This window comes from Coturnix japonica, chromosome 12, assembly GCF_001577835.2.
Source record: "Coturnix japonica isolate 7356 chromosome 12, Coturnix japonica 2.1, whole genome shotgun sequence".
Lineage (NCBI taxonomy): Eukaryota > Metazoa > Chordata > Aves > Galliformes > Phasianidae > Coturnix > Coturnix japonica.
Window position 1 is genome coordinate 5,070,273 of NC_029527.1, and position 21,057 is coordinate 5,091,329.

The window sequence follows — 21,057 nt, forward strand, 5'->3', positions numbered from 1 at the left end:
AACTCACAAATGTTTGAGAAATGAAATAGACTTTTTTGGTCAATTTTCAGATATTCTAGTTGAAGAAGATCCAGCACCTTGTGCATTCTCAGGGAATGGACGTCAGTGTGTCATGAATGGCACTGAATGTAAGGGTGGTTGGGTTGGACCGAATGGAGGCATAACGAACTTCGATAATTTTGCATTTGCAATGTTGACTGTATTCCAGTGTATAACCATGGAAGGATGGACTGATGTGTTATACTGGGTAAGTAACTTCAGAAATCATTGAACGCTGCTTACTTTTTAACAAACTTGAACATTCAAATGAGAAGTAAACTGTTTTCCAATACCATAAGTAAGAGATCTTGGTGAATTTTAATAGAAGAGGAGCTTAACAGCTTAACTTTTTGCTGTCATAGTACCTTTTTGGTGTGCTTAGGCTAGGAAGGCATTTTAGCAACAAATTTATACTTTGGGTTTTATTTGTTTTTGTTTTTTGTCTGTTTCATTTGGATAAAAATAATACCACATTTATGTCCATTGGACTAACATTTTTTTTTCATGCAAATATACAGTTTTTCAACATGTCCGATTTAAGTTTAGGAGCTCTGTTTCCACAGTATTTCTGCAAAATATTTTGCAATTTTAACATAAGTTAGACCAAAACGAGCTCTCAGCTGTCATTGCTTGCCTTAGGGATTGTAAACCATTGTTAAACATTAAAACAAACAAACAAACAAAAACCAACAAAAACCAACTCACAACAGTTGTGAGCCTGACGTTGTCATCAAAGAAGCAGCAAAAGGCATTCAAAAGTTATTTACTGCTGTGTAAGGCCCTACTTTAAATGCTACTCCATCATTAAATAATGAGCTTTTTCCATCTTAGAACATAAACAAACAGCTGAACCTAGGCTGGAATCAAGATACTCTTTGTCCTAATTTTGCAGATGAGAATGGAGAAAAAGAACACAGATTTTCAAATGAATAGGGTTACCTAAATATTCAGGTAGGAGTTTCTCTGCCTTACCCTATTCCACTCAAAGAACATTTTGTTCTGCAACTTTTTAAGGACCTAATATTTGGCATGAGTGACTTGTAGAAGGTTGTGCAAGAAGCCTGTGACAGAGCCAGCCTACCGCAGGTGCTCAAAATCGTTGAGAACATTCCATACTACTTGGTACTGAGCAGTAAGTCTTTGCAGCAATTAGGACCTTATGGCATCTCAGCAGTTTGAATACTGAGATTTTATATTTTTTTAACAAAAGATGAAATTTGACTGCTAGATGTGTAGGTTAAGTTAACTTTTGCTTAGAAATCTGGAGATGAAAGCCAAATAGAATAAGTTTTCTTCAAAACAAACACAAGAAAAACAAACCCACAAAGATTAGAAGCTGCACAAAAATCCTGATTTCCACTTGTTCACTGTGTGAACTGTAAAATAGGCTATGTAGAATTACCTTGCTAGCAGGTGTAAGCTGAGTGGGTGAAATATGTGCAATACTTTGCATCACGTTATGTGGCATTCTGCTAGCAAGAATGACAGCTGAAAATTACAGCTTCCAGCAACGCTCACTAGCACAGCTTGTTTTCACCTGGTTAACAACAGTAAACTCTCCCTACAAATTCCCTGAGCATCAGGAGTGTTTTTTTCTAATACGTATTTATTATAGATTGAGAGCTTTATCCTGCTACTGCTTGGCACCCTTCCCATCCTGGTGACTCACCAGGAGATCCTGCTTCTCACCAGTTTGCACCTGATTCCTACATGTCCTATTACTTTTAGTGCTTTTCCTTGACACTTAGTTGTGAAGATATCTCTTCATTCTTCATTCTTATTGTGTTCGTAGCTTAAGAATCATAGAGTATTGCCTATAAGGAAGGATTTTAAGGTGATATGATGTACTTGAAAGCAACTAGTACACAATCAAAGATTTTTCCTGGAAACAACCAATTATTTTATAAATCTATCTCACAGAAGAAACCCTTGGCTGATGCACAAAATGTATCATTATGTCCATTAAAAAAGTTGCAGAGCACATTTAAAATATTATGCAAACTATCATCAGAGTGCTGAGATGGAATTTTTAAAGCAAATAAATTAGCAAAATCTTTTTGTATGACCAACAGGTCAAATAAGCAATCATGCTCAAGAACTTTGACTTGAATGTTCTAATATAACATTAGAAAACAAAGACATAAGTTGATATAAATTATTTAGTCACATTACAGTAGCAGAATTGGAATGCGTGTTATTGCATCCAAACAATACTGGTCAGCAATGAATTTCATCTTAGCCGAAGAATTCAACAGATGCTCAATAGCTTTTCATTCTTCTGTACATTAGCTGCAAATGTTCAGCAAACAGTGTTAAAATCGTGAGTGAATACGCTATACAAATCTTACAAAATCTGTATTTCTCCCTTTTATTTGTCTTTTATGGTGCTAAGGATAGCTGAGCACTGTTCAACACCACTCACGGGTCATCTAAGGGAGACTCTTCAGTGAAACAAGGCAGTACATCCCCAAAGACACTGATGTGCTGGCTGCACAGTGCTCCCGGCATTTGATGACTACATAGGCAGAAATTTAACACATGATGTCCAGCTGGAGAAAGAATAGTAGGAACTTTGGATAGCAGTATTAATACACTGCATAAATCATACCTAAGGGCCAGGGATAACAGACAGGTTTTTTTTTTTTTAAGATCATGTGTTAATCATTTGAATTCAATTTCAAGCTAAAGTCCAGTTTAACATGTCCCTCTCCCCACCCCCTCCACCTTTAGATAATGGTTTGGACTACTTGTTTTTCCCAGAATCAGCCAATTTTAGATTGCAAAGAGCTGATACTTAAATAATCAATACATTAGAAACCTCAGAGGGAAAATGAAATGATGAAATTCAGACCTGCAAACAGAGCTGCCAAGCCAAGGAATATGCATATTAACAAATTTGAATTAGTATTTGAAGAGATGATCATTTATGTATTTTTAAATGAACAGCTTATCACAACCCACCTGAGCAGGATTTTAAACTACCCCACAGAGAAATATCGTTCCCATGCATTGAACCTGATCTACTTTGACAAGATATCTAGTATCTCAGTCTGAGCTGACTGCTGACCTATACTGCAGTCAAAGCATGGAACTAATTTCTTGTCACACAACATTGCAAATACTCAAAAGAACATATTACTTCTCCCCAGACAGTTTAAATCAAACAGATAGAAACTGGCTTAGAAGTAGGCCACACTTACAGCGCTGAGGACTCCTCTAGCTGAAGCTTCAGTTCATCAGTAACACCACAAGAAGGAAAAAATCATTTAAAACACATTTTACTTCCCAGGCTGTCCCAGGATTACAGCTTAGTAGGTAAATTCAGATGTAGCTTGAGCATTGAGTTTTCATTTGTACATCCCCTATATATGATAAGGTAACAATTATACATCATCAATCCAAATGATTCATGCAAAGTCAACAACACACACATTTATAGTATCAGGTTGTATGGAATATACATAGATAATCCTAGCAGATTTGGCAATAAGTGATTCATTTCAATAATGAAAAAGTCTTTTGAGTCCTTAGATTAACCAAACCAAATCAATGCATTTTAGGTTTAGAAAATAATATAATAAATAAAATATTACAATATAATATACAATATAATAAAAAAATATTATACAAATAAACTAAATAAGTTTGAGAAATTTCTTATGTGCAATTTTTTCTGGGCAATATGAATAACTACATAGAAGCCCTAATTAATTGTATTAATCCTAGAGTACTCTGTGGCAACCAATGAAACACTTCTGATTTGTTACACCTTGAACATGAATTTGGTTAAACCTGGTGTAGTCATAGTTTTGCTACCAACAGTCCCGTAGAAAACCTCTGGTTTACTAGAATGGGGAGAGGCACTGCTCAGCATTTAGTTATAGTGATGTGCACCTGCTCTGCCACCAATGCAAACTGCTGCCAGAGTGATTCAACACAAGATAGCTGCCTGAAGAAGTAATTTCTTAACAGAAATTAGAACTTTCTATTCAAATAGGTTGAAGCAAATTAATACAAATGGAGCTAAGTTTTACAAGTTGAAGTTTAATTTGGAAGGGTCACCTATGCGTGTACTTTCAATAACTCTGTAGTTTAGATATGGAAGTTGGGGGTCAAATGTAGAGGCAATGAAGTAATTATGAAGCTCTGCAGGTACTGTAGCAACTTCTCATCTCTCCAGAAGATACATTCCTTTATAGCCTTCTTAATGCCTGGGCTTCAGAATTCTGATTTTCCAGTTGTTCTTGAGCCAAGATGCTTAACAGAGCATGAGTTCACATCCACCAGAGCTTCTCAGCATGTGTCTGAGTCTGTCCAACCAGGAGAATGTCAGGGAAGGCTGTGCTTTAACTACAGAACCCAGAGAAGATCGAAGATAAAATTACATGCTTTCACAAACCAGTCGGGAGGCTGCTATGCTTCAAGCACAGCCTGTTTTAAGTCAGCTTGAAGTTAACTCCACTTCAGCCAGGAATATCTCAGAACACAAACTTTGAAGTCAGCAGGCTTTGAAAAGCTGTCTACTGTATTCTAACGTGAGTAGAATAAATAGTCTGTGATCTTTGGTCTGTGAACCTGTGGCGTATGCTTCAAAGAGAGCAGGATTAGTCCCATTTAGCAAAATACTGATTCCTGAGAGATTTTTACACTCTTCAAGAGGCTGAGTTTGTCAGTCTGAATTTTTAAGATGTTTATATAGGTTCTAGGTAGCTATAAGTAAACTCAGAAATTGTATCTCCATTAGAAGGTTATGAAAGGAGAAAGGTAAGATTGAAAACTAGGGAAGCAAAGAGAATAAATGTTTTAGAAACATTGTGAAAAATAGTTTGAAATAGGTTCAGGCATCAGTGGAGTATGATTGTAATAGGACAAATGCAGAATTAGAGTGTTATTGCACTGCTTTGTCATTATCCCCAATTAGGGCTACATTTATCAATACATACAAAGAACTTGCAATGATTTACATAAACCAGTGGCAGCTTTTCAAGAATGTAAGGCTTTGATCTGCACGCAGTTGCAGATGGGGATTTTACAGTTACCACAGATAGGACAAGTGAGACATTTTGATGATTTCTAATTAATGCTTTGGATTTGGATGGGCTATCTACCACTGTGTAATATTTATGGCTATAACTGTGCTATAAACTTAGCTTCCTATCTCTATTTCACTTCAGATATATCCCCAAACAGCTACACTACAGGGTATGATAGCTGACTCCATTTATAGCACAGCTAACAAAATAATTCACCCCAAATGCCAGGCAGGGCAGTTTCAGACTTTACCAAGTTTGTCCCATCAGCTAAAGATAATTCTTAAAGAGTTTTCAGACATATGCATGTTGATATAGAATCAAATATACAAAGAACGTGTTCATCCCTACCAATTGGACTTGCACAGAGTAATTTGTCTCCAGATCTGGTAGAGCTCACATCTGGATCCTATTATGGGGGCTTCAGACTGTTCCTGTGTCACTTATGAAAAGTATTGGAAGAGCTTTAGATTTTAGTTCTAGTGTCTGTATGAAAGCATGAAAATACCAAAAGGGGCAGTCTGTAGAATGAGCATTTTTAAAGACTTACCTAATGGAATAATAGTGCATTTACAATTAAAGTGAAACTGAATTAAGTGGTAAGAAAAACACTCTGTCCTTTTTAGTGTTCAGTATCATGTCTGTCCTCTGGGTCACATGATGGACAAACTAATTAGAACCTAAATAAAAACATTAAGTCTAGTGCTGGAAAAAGACAGTAAGAAGGGCAAGAAGAGTGTCACTTGGCAAGTGTCTTTGCAGTAGGTGTTACGGATGCTGAAATCTTAATGGATTCAAAAAGAGATGGGACAAGTCCATTGGCAGCCATTAGGTATGGCGCTCTCTGTTGTGTTATGTCTCTGAGCCACAGAGGGTGTCTCACAAGACCTTTGCTGAGCAGTTGAGACCTTGTAGCTTCTGGATTTCCTGATATAATTTTACCATTATTTGAGTGGCTTTCATTGCTTATGTTTCTTAGTTGCAACTTCCAATAGTCTGGAATTTATGTCTTTAACATTCCTTATTTTTAGATTTTGAGTGAGAAGTCAGTATTAATCCTTTCAATTGGAAATATCTCATCTGTGAGGATGGAAATCTTTTTGTGCATGTGTGTTAACCAAGCTCTGTCTCCATCCTTAATCAAGAAAAACTGACTCTTCAGATATTTCTTTAAGTGAAAGTTATGGAAAATGCCAGGAGGCATGCATGAAATAAACAGTTTTTTTCCAAATAGAAAGGACTTCCTTACATGCTTTCATCTCTGGTATTAATGCAATCAGAAATATTACTTCATGGATAGAAACGATGATGCATTACCTGAATAGACTTTAACTGTCTTAAGAATTAAGTGGTGAAATTATTAAATAGATACAGTTTCAGGTAGTTGATTTTAGGAGTTAGTGCCAGGCTTCTTAGTTAGAAATGCTTTAAATTAGTTCATCATCTGCCCAATCCAAAATGTTTCATCTGATGCTGGTTAGCTGCAATTTTTAAGCTTTCACATCACTGGGCATTAGTCCTAGACAGATTAGCCTAAAATATTGGGGTTATACATCAAACTGCACAAATGAGATGGGCTTTCTTTCATATATTACACACATTAATGTGATTTAAGGAGAAGCAAATCACAGTTGTGTGTACCTTTAGAACAGAGCTTGGAAATTCATCTTTGCTCCTGGCTTTCTAAGCTAGCACAATGCCTTGCTTCTTGGATACCTTCTCTTTCTGAGAAGGAAGAATGTGTCAGGTGGAGTTCCTGTGATTCCCGGAGCCCTTTTGTTCTCCTCAGACCTTTTGTTTTTCTCAAACTGAAATTGCAAATATTCATCTTTCATGTTTTTCAAAGCAATTTATAGCAGGAAAATGTTGACATCATCACCAGATGAATTTATGCCCCTTATTCTGAGCTCTGGGACTTACAAAATGCTGTTTGCTAATGGTATAGTTAAACTGGATGCAAAATACATTCATATGCATGTGAAATTTAATCAAATTGTTAACTCTTGCAAGCTATTATTAGTAAAACACTTTGCCTGATCTGTGTATTATGAATCACTTCTATGAAGTAAACTCAGTTCTAAAATAGTAAAATAATTACAAGGTATGTATGTAAAATAAAAAAAAAACCAAAAAAAAAAAAACAAACAAAAAACAAAACAAAAAAAACACCTTAGTAAATGTTAAGGTCAGATGCCTGCAATTGAAATAAGGTGCAAAGGGCTGCACACACTGGAGCAAAGCAGAAATCCAGTATTGGCAGTAGGTCATTTTACTAATCTGAGCTCTCTTTGTTGTTAAGAGTTCTGAAAACTTTCTTTGGGAAAACAGGCATGGGAGATAAAAAGAAACTTAGCCTCCTCAACATAAGCCCCTAATGTATTAAGTATTGCTAAAAGTATTGCGTAGGAGATTGAGTTTAAGTAGGTCAATATAACGGCAGCATTATGAAAGACCTTATTTTCCACGTGAGCATGTTGCAGAATTGGATGACGGAAACCTGGGATCTTTTAGAACTGAAGTCAGTGATTCCAGCCTTCCTGAATGGCTGTAATCTGTCTCCATTTTAATTTCTCCAAAACTTACTTTTATTGAAATTAAAAGGAAAAAATCCAAATCAAATATGTACTTCACAATATTTAAATTATTATTAGTAGTACTATTTTGCTATTGAGTAAGTAATTCAAGGTTGCTTTTCAGGATTTCAGTTTGGTTTCTAAAACACTATAACTGAGGATGTACAAGATGTACACAGAGGATACTTTAAAGGACAAATGAAGGAGTTATGTAAAAGAATCTTCTTTTAGTTACTTTGGAAGTCTTAATTTACTTGGTGTAACATGTCGTTGTGACAGATTACCATTGAAGAAAAGTGCCTATGGACCTTAATCTGCAAAGACTTAATGTGTGTGCTTACATTTAGCTGTACGTTGCATCCCCTTGTGGAAACTGAAACTATGATACATTTTTAACAGATAGAGGAAAAAATGAAATTAGAAATACCATTTGAAAAGGTTTTGTTGCTGTGTGTAATGTGGAAACTGTGTCTGTTTCAGCAAGGTTGTTAATGACAGGGTTTAAAGCTGAGCTTTTATAGAGCTCAAAGCCCAATCACAAATTTCAGATGCAACAAACAAGCTTAGGATAGCATTCAACATAAAAGGAAAAGGGTCTCCTTGTAAACTGGTCTGCAATGCCATATCTGGTCTGGCGTACTCACAGAGTTCTTATGGTCTCCTGAATCCTGGCTAAAAAGCATCTCAAGAAGAATCTAGTGCAAAAATATGTGAGAAATTTTTCCAAAAAGTTCCAGATCAGAATTTATTTGTAACTGACTGAAATGTCTTCTTGCATCCAATAATTACACAAAACGCTCAGTTTTCCTGTGTTTTACATGTGATTCTTTGTTTTTTAACAAGTGTTCTAAGATGTCCATGGATATGTTTTTTGAGTCTGTCTCATAGGTGTAATTAGCTTACTAAAATTAGGCGCTTTATTTATAGAAAAACTTGTGGAAACGGTGAATAGTACAGGAACTTCAACCTAACTTAAAACAAACAAACAAACAAAAAAAACCACAACCAAAACACAACCACAACACTTTTAAAACTTCATTTTGATGTAATTTTGGTTCAGAAGTGTTGCTGGGATATTTCCTCATTTTTGCTGTGTTTATAAAATTTTATTTCAGTTCTTTGTTTTCGTAAAGTTCCATTCATGTTTTTGAAGTCTGAATGCATCCAGATGTAGTATTTCAGGAAAAAAAAACAACACCGAAATGTCATTTTGCAGAAAAAAATGATATTACTTGTCCTGTTAAATTACATATCAGTACTTCTTTTCTCAAAGGATCATTCATGAAACTAAAATATATATGAATAGTCCTAGTAAGCATAAATTAACTTAGATCCAAGATGTGCTTTTCTAGGTGTTAAAGAATAGAACTGTTGCAATACTCAATTTGTATGTTTGATAGTATTTTTGGTCTGAAAGCTAGGTTAACTCAGTATGTTCTTTTCAAGTACATATTAGGAATGCAAATTAAATGTGGCCAGTGCCTCCTTTCTTTTATTGTTCCCCTTCTCTAAGTACTGAAAGAATGAAGAGAATGCTATCTCACCTGAACGATTAAATTCTGTTTCTCTGACTCTTAGTTTCTATTACTATAGAGATCTACTCTATAAGATCATCTTATTTCTTGCAGATGAATGATGCTATGGGATTTGAATTGCCATGGGTGTATTTTGTCAGTCTCGTCATCTTTGGGTCATTTTTCGTACTAAATCTTGTTCTTGGTGTATTGAGCGGGTAAGCATACACCTTTTTCATCATGAAGGCAGAGTCCTGAATTCAGTTGCCATGAACACACAGGTTATTTTATACAGGTGAGACTTGAGTTGCCATGATTTCTTTTTTTTCTTTAAATAACTATTTTTTTCTTTTTTTCTTTTCATTTTCTTTTTATCCTGATTAGAACAGAAACAGTTTTTGTAGCCTTCATAAAAAATAAGAAACACTAAAATTGGTTGACATTCTAGTATGTATATTCTTCATGTCCATATTTAAGGCAAAAGCATTAAAGAACTGAAATTTTTCTTGCTGTTGATTAAACATTTTAATTAATCTTTGAAGGCATCATATCTGCAATAGAATTTGGGAGAGTAGTGAAATTAAAGGAAAATTAATTGATTTCAAGAACTGTATTAACACAGAACTTACAGTGTTGACACCTACGTGATCTGGCAGCTGCAAAAAGGACTCTGCTGTTTAATGAATGACTGAATCATAACTTATTTCCTTACATTTTACAGGTAAATGATGCAATAGGATGTGAATGGCCATGGATCTATTTTGTTAGTCTTATCATCCTTGGCTCATTTTTCGTACTTAACCTGGTTCTTGGTGTACTTAGTGGGTAAGCAGTTGAGTTAACATTGTGTATGCTACTGCTACTTGTAAGATGGCCTCTGCATTTACTCAAGCTTCTCAGCAATGGCTTCTTTTGCATGTACTTTAGATTATGTCATTCTACCAGTGTTTGCTCTTTGGATTGAACTGTGTGATCCTAATGCTTGTATCTGTCTGACATCACGTTCACCATGCTTGCCAAAAATACTCATTAAATGAGGTGCTGATCCCCACATTCTGTAACATTTCAGCACAGGTATGGGTACTGCTTGTACAAATGTTTTACTCTATAGATATAGTGGTGTTTCTTTCTGAAACTTGCTTTTATTAAAATAGCTGTAAATTGTTTGGATTTACTTGCATTTACTAGTTACTAGGATGATTTATGTAGCTGAATGGGCTTTGTTTTATTCAGGGACAAACACGTCAACTGTTGTAAAGCAAACAGTCTATCTCTTGCATCACAGCCACACTGAACAAGCAAGAATGAAAAGGACAAAAAATGATGGTAGTTGCTGTATGATTTATTTCTCCTTTTGATACTGTTACCTAATGTTGCTGTGTGACTAGGTTTCCCACTAAAGCCATTAGTGGATTAGGTTTTCATATTTCCTTTCACTGGCCCTTAAGAAGGTCATAAGGAGCAGTTAGTTTTCTTCCTGTCATGCAAAGGTGTGCTGTCAAAGCAGTTAATTAGTATTTCCCTTTTCCCTTGCATGACTCAAATTAATTGCTGCTGGTCTCAGATGTTTTAATTTTTTTAAAAGCTAATTGTGGAGAAAGTAATGCCAGATTTGATGTGCTGATGCCCACATTCTTCCACCGAAGCCGTGGAAATTGAGAGATCCATGTAGCAATGCTTTTCATTTGATTTAATACCTTTAAAATATTTTATAAGGTTTGCACCACTTTGTTAAACCAGCTACTTTTTTCACTGCATGATCTTTTATTTTTATTTTAGTAAGGTATTATATCAAAGCTATTAAAAATTGAATAAGTCAGATAAATTACTGCATTTTTGATTGCACCCCTCTGCAATTCCATTAAACTCAGATACATTTAACATAAACTTCCAGGTGTCACTGCTGGTACTCTTTCAGCAGCTTTTCTTCTGTTGCAATGAGATGGTTTTGGTGAGGAAAGTCTTTTGGAATTATGAAGTTGTTTTTAGAACCATTGTTATAATGTAGGGGAAAAGTTGTCCGCTATTAAGGTTCCATTCTTCAGAAAAAAATTACCCATTTTCTAGGTGTTGCTTGATCCATAGGGCTCTTAGAGCCCTTACCTACTTGCCTTGGCTTTTCAGTGGACTTAAATGGAAGTAGCAAGTGTCGTGTATATTCGAATTTATAATTTCATTCATTCTTAAACTTGTTTTCTGCCACGGTGTCACTAACTGAAGTGTCAGTTGAGCACTCAGGGTGCTTGATGGATTGTCTACTGTTCATGATTTGCATGCTGAAGGAAATGATCCAAGTAAACCGAGATCTGTGATGTATAAATACCACCAATATTGACATTGAGTGGGGAAAGAGAAAAGGGGAAGTGAGTATTCCTGAAAGATATGAAAGACATCTATTATACCAAACTAATAATTGGTACAAAAGAGAAGAAAATGTCCTGGAGAATATGTTTGAAAATCTGATGGGGCCGGTGTGGAACAGTTACACAGATTTGATTTGGTCACTGAATGCTTTTATACTTACCATGTAACTATTTTCCACATATTATCTAATTAGACCTACTTGTCTGAATTTTATGGGTATGCTGAACCTTCTGTGGATGTATTTGTATTAGTTAGCAGAAAGCTGTATTATATATATTATTCTGAGCCAGGCATTGAATGTGTAACACTTGCATTCTTTGTGTTATTGAAGTTTGCTTTTATGTCTTATGTTCTTCAAACTATAGCATGAAACTACTTCTATGATAAAACCACAAAGTTAAATTTTACTTAACCAAAGAATGCAAAAAGTTATGGCAACTGACTTGAAAAGCATGGCTTTGCATACAGATTTTGTAAGTGGAGTCTGAATGCCTAATACAGTTTTTCTGTATGGAAGTGTTACTTCCTGTAATATACGGTTGTGCTGTATACATTTAAATCTGCTGTTCTGATCTGTTTGTGGTTTTGAAATATTCATTAATTCTCTTTACCATCCCTGTGTTACTCTGTGACCATCTGCCCCTTTGTATTTCTGTACTGCCTCCTGTGTGCTGCATGTTTGATGTAGATACTGTACAAGTGGATAAGAATGATGATTTGGGAGATATTTTATTTTACATGTAGCCCTTTCTGAAGGTGAGTATATTCTGATTATCCATGTCACTTTTACTGACTGAAGATGATGCTCTTAAAAACTCAGTACATATTTTTAATAGCAGATATGTAAATTAAGAGAAATATTATGTGTAAATATTTTAAATTTTGGAAGGAAGCTGTCTATAGAGAGTTTTTTTTTTCTTCTTCTAAATACTCTCTTGAATAACAAGAATGGAGAGAATTAATAGGCTGAAGGTTGTACAACTGCTTTTTTGTTAGCTTGTCTTTTTCAAAATGCTCCCTTTTTTATACTCTGTATTAGTCACTAGTCTGATTATTCACATCATTCTCAGAGTGAATTCTCAATTGAAAAGCTATGTTGGATTGCTGAGCTATACAGGAAAAGGCAGTCTGGAAAAAGATTCCTGTTCAGGCTTTAGAAATGCCACCACATCCAGCTCAGTTCGTAGATCTGTTGCAGAAATGGATTGCAGAGCCAGCTTTAGAAAAGACTAGAAATGGTTCCAGTTCCTGCATATATAAATTCTGCTACGTCTAGCTCTGGTGATGCAATCCAGGCAGTGCCTCTAGATCCAACTCTCTAAAGGTATTTTTAGGTAAAACCCTCTAGATGACCTCTAACAAAGACATTTATAAAAACAGCTCCAGAATGGGCTGTTGAAAATGCTCCAGAACATATGTAGATTGAGCTCCAGGAGACTGGACAATCAAAGTTGAGTCCAGCTCTGGAAAAGACCTCAAGAATTGGCTCTAGTCCAGCTCTGGGAAAGGGTACTAATGGGCCTCATAGTTAGTAAGATTCAACTCCAGATGAGAGCTCTAGAAATGGCAATTGAACACCTTTAAATGTGATTCTAGGAAAAGGTTTTATCAATGGCTCTTGGTTCCACTACAAAAGAGGGCTCTGTAGAAGCCTAGCTCTAGCTTGAGAAGACCTGATGAACAGCTTCTCCCTAAGCACACTAGGAAAAACTGTACGTAGATCCAGTTCCAGAAATGCACCTGGAAATGTGTTTGGAAGTTTGATTCAGAATCATGAGTGTTGGTTTTTTTTTCAGCACAGTGAGTTTTTTGGGAATTTAATCAGATCAAAATGCTTACTCACAGCTCTGAAAAGCTGCAAATACACCCATTCCTCACATAGCTTTACATTTTCTCTATCTTGGTCTGGCTTGCATTGTACCAATTCACATTATGGATTTAAAGCTGCGTGTGGTTCTGAATGATTGTTTTGGCTACTTGAAATCACAGGTTGTCATGACATGATCATGTTCTATGTTGATTGCCAGATATTTTGAACTTACAGCGGAGAGGGGGTTCAGCCTGCAAGCAATATACTAAAGTATACTTCTTTCACTTAAAAAAAATATGTATATATCCATCTGGTTGGGATCTGAGAACTGGGCAGTGCAGCTTTAGGCCAACTTGACACTTGATGGGCTAGTACAAAAAGTTCTAGTTTGGTTAAGAGTGATGGACTTGTTCAGGAGCCTGCTTTTACATGTAGCTTTTTTACTCACTGTGCCTGTATCAGGTGTAAATGGGATCTGTATTCTCTGAGCTCATGAAATACCAGGCAGAAACTGGGAGTTGAGGGCAGACCTCTGTATATTACTGGGAAAACAATTGAGTGTATTGTGACCACCAGAGCAAGAGACAGAAGGCTGAGATTAGAAAGTTGAGTTTGAAATTATAAAGTTAGGGGCTGCCTCGTAAAAGTAAGAGGCAGGAACTGAGAGATAAACATCAACACTGAAAGTACCTTTAAAGGTGTGTTGAAAACTTAAATAAAGATGCCTATAATTCATCATGCATTAAACTATTCTCCTATGAAGTGAAGAAATAATAAATGATGATGCTTCATAGCTTATTTATTAAGAGGCATTGCTTTTTAATGATGCATGATAATCTGTTCTTCAGGATAGTCTTTATCATTAGGGGATGGCTTCTGCTGACAGCATCTTCTGCTTAAAGCATTAGTATGTTATGGGGTAGCCATGGGAACAAGTAAGTCCTTTCAAACACAATAAATCTTCATACATTGAATTTCTTGCTTTACTAAAGGACATAAAGTCATGAGCTTTGGCATGCTCTTCTATGTATCTTCCTGCATGCAGGTCTTGTGTATTTCTAAGAGAATGATAATTTTTTCCATTTATTTCCCACAGTATTATTTATAATATATGTAGCAATTCTGAAAGCTATGGTTACATAGTTATCCATGCCAATCTCGCCAGCAACATCTGTCAATTAATGTAATGTAAAATATATTGGTACAGTGGAGCTGATACACCTAAGAATTGTCGACAGCATACACAGAAAAAAAAAATCATAGAAAAAGGCATTTGAGTAATGATGCACAAAATAGAAAATGGCAGCGAACTGTCAACCATAGTCTTTCAGCAAAAGGGATACGAACTTGTTTTGACAGTATTCCTTTTGACAGCGGAGGGAAAGCGTAGTAGAAAAAAGACATCTGGATAAAAATTTAACTCCCTCACACAATATATATTAAAAAAGAGGAAACCTCAACTCCAGATCTGAGAAGGTTATAAGCTAAAGTAGATTGCTTTTGATTGCACTGTGGATGGTAAAAATAAAACTCAAATACACAAATATTTAAAGAAAAACAAAACAACAACAACAAAACAACAAAGAAAATGGAAATATCCTTGACAGATCAGTTGAATGTACTAACAATGATGTCTGCCAAAGATGATGGCAAATTCTTTCAGATATATGCAGTAGTAACAAACCAACTGGTCTAAATAGAGACCACTAAAATCTATGGGAGTAATTCAGTACTCTTTAATAAAAGAGCATGAACAGAAGTCCTATTGATACACATCACTCAGTCATTAGTGTGGGCCCTGTGAAATCACAGAATCACAGAATTGTAATTCTGTGAAATGGGCTTCTGGCAGTTAAAACATCAGTTTTTAAAACTTTGTTGGCAGTGCTCATCATGACAGTAGGTTCAATGTGCTCTGGGGGGTAGAACCTGCCCTTGGTGCTGCCAGTTCTTCCTCTAAGAAATCCAGTGTTGTGAGCCAAGCAGGTCTCTACTCAGGGCAGAATGGGCACGTCTTAAAGTGCTAATGTAAATGCAGTCTGACATGTCAGAACTCAGTTTTGTTTTTCCATCGCCTCTTCTTTCAAATTGTTCTTCATCTTGCTGCTCCTACAGATGATTCCACTGCCTCTTTGACACTATGTGCTGTACAGTATACATTTCTTCAACTGCTGGCTAACTATATAGAAATAACTGTGGATTTGCATTTTCATGTCAAGAGCCCAATTCCCTTTGCTCAAGGAAAATTTCTGCTATGCTTATGTTTCTGCAAAAATAATCCTGTGATATTCAGCCAATGATTTTTTAAGGGATAATGATTTTTTTAAGAAGGGATAATATGTACAGATATTCAGTAATTAAAGATGTGCTGTCACTTAACATTTTAAAATATCTCTTTACACCTGGGATACACCATAGGCCCAGCAGGAGCTGCTGTCTGTGCTCACTGTGCAGTTTTAGTTCTCTGAGTTTCTGCTGATTTTAATTATTTTGGGGGGTTGGTATGGTTACTGCTGCATGAAACCTCTTCTGAAAGGCCAACACTATACTTCTGTGAGCACAATTCCATGATTGTGTGACTCTGTGAATGAACAAGAGTCTAGGATGTCTGGGTGACAGTTCGGCATATGGCGTTCTCATAACACTTTCCATGTAGCGGACCATGTGCACAGTAAGTTACCTACTGCAGTAACACTCTCTCATTCTGGCTGCATAAGTATAAGGTCAGTAAAACAGCCAGCCAAGAAGCACTATCCTGGTTTTATACTTAGAGGTGGAACTTCTTGTTTCCTTTCATCGCTGCCTCAGTGATGCACATGAGATAGAGTAGCGCTCATCTTACCAGGTTTCTGTTCCATATCTGCTGGTGTGTCAAATCAGAGTAGCCTCTCAGGGTTTTCAATTTATAGTAACTTGGGTGGAGACTGATTAAAATCTCGTATTAGTGAGGGAGATCTTTATGAGTGTTACCACAGCCACAACATCTCTTTGAATACAATTTTTGTTAAGTTAATTAATGAAATAAAGCAAAACAAAACAATAGAAAAAAAAACCAACACCCAAATTTACACTTTCATATAGCAGATCCAGGTCATCTTTATCAAAACAAAATGAAATATTTATTCTGAAATTAGACCTTACTCCAGGCATTTGTGAAAACAAATATTTACATTGTGGAGGTCCACTTAACACAATTAACGTACAGCTTCCTAAGCCTGTCATCTTCTAAGGCTTCTGGGCTGAGTACTGGGTTGATCACAGTCAGAGAGGCCAGTTCAGGCCATTGGTTTAATGTTGCCTACATTAATGATGCCCGCATAACCAGAAGCCTTTCCTTTCTGCCCTGGAACTGGCCTACACTCTCTATAGCCATGAAATGCTGCACAAGCAGCTGTCTTATTCCTCCTTCCAGGAAACCAGCCAATATCTGCGTATTTTGTCTATGTATCCAAATAGGTTGTTGTCTGAATGTCTTTATCAGCAGTTTTAAAGAGCCAACATTTCTCCTTCACTTCACCTCCATCGACTTTTTCAGTTAACTTGTTTTTCCTCTGCTAACAGGATAATTATTTCATTTCCAGTTCAATTTATTTCCACTCTTATAAGTTGTATTTGTGTAAGAGGAGTCACTGGGGACTTTGCCTGGCTGCTTTGACTCTTCAAACATGATCGAGAATGATGCAACTGCATCAATCAGTTCTTTCAGGACCCGGAGATGCCTGCTATCAGTCCCCATAGACTTATACACATTCTGTCTCAGCTGATTTTGGACTTACTCTTCTCTTACAGTGGGAGGGATTTTGTTCCCCCCAGTTTCCACCTGTAGGTTCAGGGTTCTGGAAGACACAAAGAGTCTGGTTGCCTTTGAAGACTGAGGCAAAGAACTCATTCATTACCTCAACCTTTTCTATGTCTGTTGTAACCAGCTTTCTCTTGTCATTTACCACAGGGTACCAATCTATCTGTAGATAGATAGATAGACCTATCTGTAGATAGGTCCTTGCTGAACATTGCAGACAATTGGGTTTTTTAAATTAAGGTAAAATTTTTAAACATTGTGGAAATTAAGCACTTCTGCATCTCTCTCTAATGATAAATTGCCTCAGCATTTAACCAAGACTAATGTCTGGCTTCTGTGCTGTATTGAAGGAAAGGTCATAGATAGCTGTGTGTATGAAAACTGTGCTTAATCCTCTGCATGCAGCTATTTTAATATAAAGACAAGGTTAAAGAGGGGCTCAGTCATGGGTGAAGTGCAGTTTGAAGTAGCAGCTTTGCCAATTGTTTCATTTTACTACTCTCCTACAATAACTGCAGCTTTCCTTTTACTTTATCCTCACAAATCACAAATTCCTCACTCTAATGAAAGGTACCAAAAGACAAAACAAGAATAGTGAGCAAAAGCTTGCAAAAGTTATTGCTTCTGATTTCACAGCATGCTGTGATAGCTCTGTTTTCCAAATGTACTGCTCGTGCAGTGATACAAGTTGGAAGGGTCCTCAGAAGGTCATTTTATGCACCCCTCTTCTCAAAGAGTGTGACTTAATTAGAGTAAGGGTCATTCCATGACTACTCAGGGCATGGACCAAATCACAGAGTTAAACTAGGATGTTTCTTGAGATGGGAGCCAACAGGCAGAGGATTCAACTTATATAAAGAGATGCAATTTTTATCTGTAAAAACAGGATTTCCAGGACCATAAAGAATAATGGGGCAATGCATCCAGATTTCAAACACCACAGGAGTCTCTGCCTGGTGTAATAAAGAGAGAGCTTGTGAGTGACGTTCTGTGAATGAGACATGGCAGTGAGTATGTATCTTTGGATGTGGACAGTGAGCCATAGCTGGAAGAGAAAGGGGGTGTTTTCAGACTAAATGCCAGAATTTCCTTTTTGTTGGGTGTTACTCAACTCGGTTCTCTGAAATTACTTTATTCGTGCAATCCAGTTTATTTTCTTAGCCATTAGATATGGTTGATCTTTAAAACTATTTATAAAGAGTACATAAACAAATTGTGGCATATAAACTGTCTTGGAAAAGTTAAGAATCTTGTTTAATTTTCAATTAAATTGTAAGAGCTCTGAATGTTCTGATGCAGTACAATGGGGATTTGCTGTGACTTCTTTGCACCGCTGTCTTGTTTTCAAAAAGCACTGCAATCTTCTGTGTGGTTGATGCAGTACATTTTCTATGTCAGTATGTTATTCTGCAATGTCAAGACCTAGATCAAAATGCCTGGCAAGCTGACAATTAGTATTTTTTCTGCTTTATCTGAATTTGATAGGGAATTTTCCAAGGAAAGAGAAAAAGCCAAGGCCCGAGGGGACTTTCAGAAGCTACGTGAAAAACAGCAGCTTGAAGAAGATCTGAAGGGATATTTAGACTGGATTACACAGGCAGAAGACATTGATCCTGAGAATGATGAAGAGGCTGATGAAGAAGGCAAACGGAACAGTATGTGTTCTTTACTCAGTGCTGATTCTGTGTGGAATGGTTTGACTGCTTTCAGTGAGTTACACTGGGGAGAATGCAGCCTGGCTGGTGTTGTTCTCTGAATTTAAGTTCATACAAGTGCTTATTAGCAGAACAATCATGTCCGTTAATATATTGGTACTTGAAGTTATGTGAAAGAATTAAGAATTTTACAGTAAGTTGAGAGTTTTTCTCTGACCTGTTGTGTACAGCTCTCAGCCTGCACTCAGTCTACTCAGATTGAAAAACTTTGCTTTATTTGTGTTGTCTAAAAAGTTAGTGCATATAAGCTGTGTACCACTAAGAGTCATCATAAATACTTAATCAAGAAGGATGTGTTTATGTGTAGGTGCGTGCAGTATAGAAGCAATAACTTAAAAGCTTAAAGTATGCAGTCAAAACTCCAGTAGAAAAATAACCTTGTGCTAACAGAGAGGATGTTTTTGAGTTTCAAAGTGAGGAAATGACACTCTTGATCATTCTGATATTCAAGAATACTATTATATCAAATCTTTTCTACTAGAAGTTTTCATGTACAATTAGAAACTGGGAAATTATGGGGCACTTTTATCGAATGGTAAGAAGTATGATTGTCACTTACTTACAGTGTATTAGTGTATGTAGTAGTGTATAATGGAAATAGTAGTTTATTACCACAATAACTTTCTAGTGCATCTGACCAGAATCCCAACATAAAGAAGTTAGTTTTGTGATCTTGCAAAAACTAAAAGTTATCATTTGTTTCTTCATGTGAGAAGTTTTAATTAATAGCAGTATGTTAATGTAATAACTTTATACAAGGTGTTTTGGTCTCTTAGCTGTGTTTGCATAGTAATAAATGAAAAGAGAACTTCTAGAGCTGTACTTAAATAAGAGCATGGATGCTGCTGGTATAATACTGAAAGTAAGATTAAATACCAAATTTCAATATAGATATTGATTTTAAGTAGCACCTTATTATTTGGTTGATACTCTAAAAAGTATATGTAAGGCAGTGTGTCACAAGTAGTTTGTTAAAGGCAACTCAGTACAACATCTTTTGTGTTAAAATAATTTGGTTTTACTTTACTTCTTTTTTACTCTAGCACTGCTACCTTGTTCATGAAATCTATAGTCCTTTCCAGAAGCTTAAATATTGACTGTTGAAGATAGGAGCAACAGTTTTATACTGCGCTGATTTATAAGTGAACATTATGGATAGAACATGACAGATAGAAATGAGTAGAGCATAGAACAGAGCATATGCTGCAAAAGAACCCTTTGCTTAAGCATTCCTTAAACAATTTATAGATTATGTTGGTCTTTCATAAATCAGAAGTACTTGTTTGCTTAGTTGTTGGTTTTGAGAGAGCTTTTTAATCTAAATTGTTAACATACATATTCTGGGGTAATTTAAGAGCTGAAAGATTTCCAGCATAACAATAGGACAGGAGATGTAATTAATTAATTAAATCCCAAGAACTGCATTTCAGATGGTTGCTTCTATTTTAAATATAAAACATCAAAGCCAAGTTACTAACATGCGAAACACTAAAGAATACTTGAAGCCTCATTATCAGTGTTGTAAAACTACTGAATACTTTATGTGTTGTATCTTCAAAGCCCTAATACATTGCCTGTCAGCTGGTCCTAATACCCCTACAAAGCAAATGTTAGCAGTATTCCTTTGACTTCTGAGAAAAGTAGTTGAAGTGTAGATCTTTGTGAATGAATTTACTGTGGTGTCATCAATACAGATTTGCTCTTCAATGAATAATGTTTCCTCTGCAGGTGGTCCGCTTTTGTATATTTACAGGATATCTCTTTAGTCCCATCAGCTTGTTGTCTACTATTCTAGCAGTATAAAGTAGTATAAAGAGTATAAAGAGTATAAAGAAACCTGGCAGGCCTGCTGAGATTCCTGCTTCTGCAGCTCTGCTGGCATTGTAGATGTTGTTCTAAGAAGGAAAGAGAAGTAAGAGATCAGGGTGGCAAAGGCTTCAGTATACTGGGCCTTTAACTGTGGCTGAGATGTTGTGATCGGCTTCTGGCAAGATACTGATCTTAACATCAATTTACCTCCACAGAGAAGGCACAGCACACACAATTGTCTGGAGTGGTCTCTAAGTTGTACATTCCAGTCACATCACAAAAAATCATTTCTGGTTTGGCTGAGTCATAAAAAGTTCAAAAAAATGCTTTGCGCAAGCTCAGTGTTTTGTTTTACAGTGAACTATTGATCTGCAAGCATTCCTTTGGCACTGAGCAGGCTTGTG

General features: G+C 36.2%; 1 protein-coding gene across 18 annotated transcripts in view; it reads left to right on the top strand.

The window, feature by feature from the left end:
- The window catches only part of CACNA1D (calcium voltage-gated channel subunit alpha1 D), a 140,275-nt gene that overhangs the window by 56,001 nt on the left and 63,217 nt on the right, over nt 1–21,057 (top strand). For 13 of the 18 annotated variants that reach the window (XM_015875161.2, XM_015875167.2, XM_015875160.2 and 10 more), the window contains exons 7-9: nt 51–247; nt 9,878–9,981; nt 18,615–18,784. In XM_015875161.2, the coding sequence (XP_015730647.1) occupies nt 51–247; nt 9,878–9,981; nt 18,615–18,784 (471 nt within the window). Of the gene's footprint in view, nt 1–50; nt 248–9,270; nt 9,375–9,877; nt 9,982–18,614; nt 18,785–21,057 lie in introns of those variants that run through there. The other 5 variants (XM_015875171.2, XM_015875159.2, XM_015875175.2 and 2 more) reach the window with 2 other exon arrangements.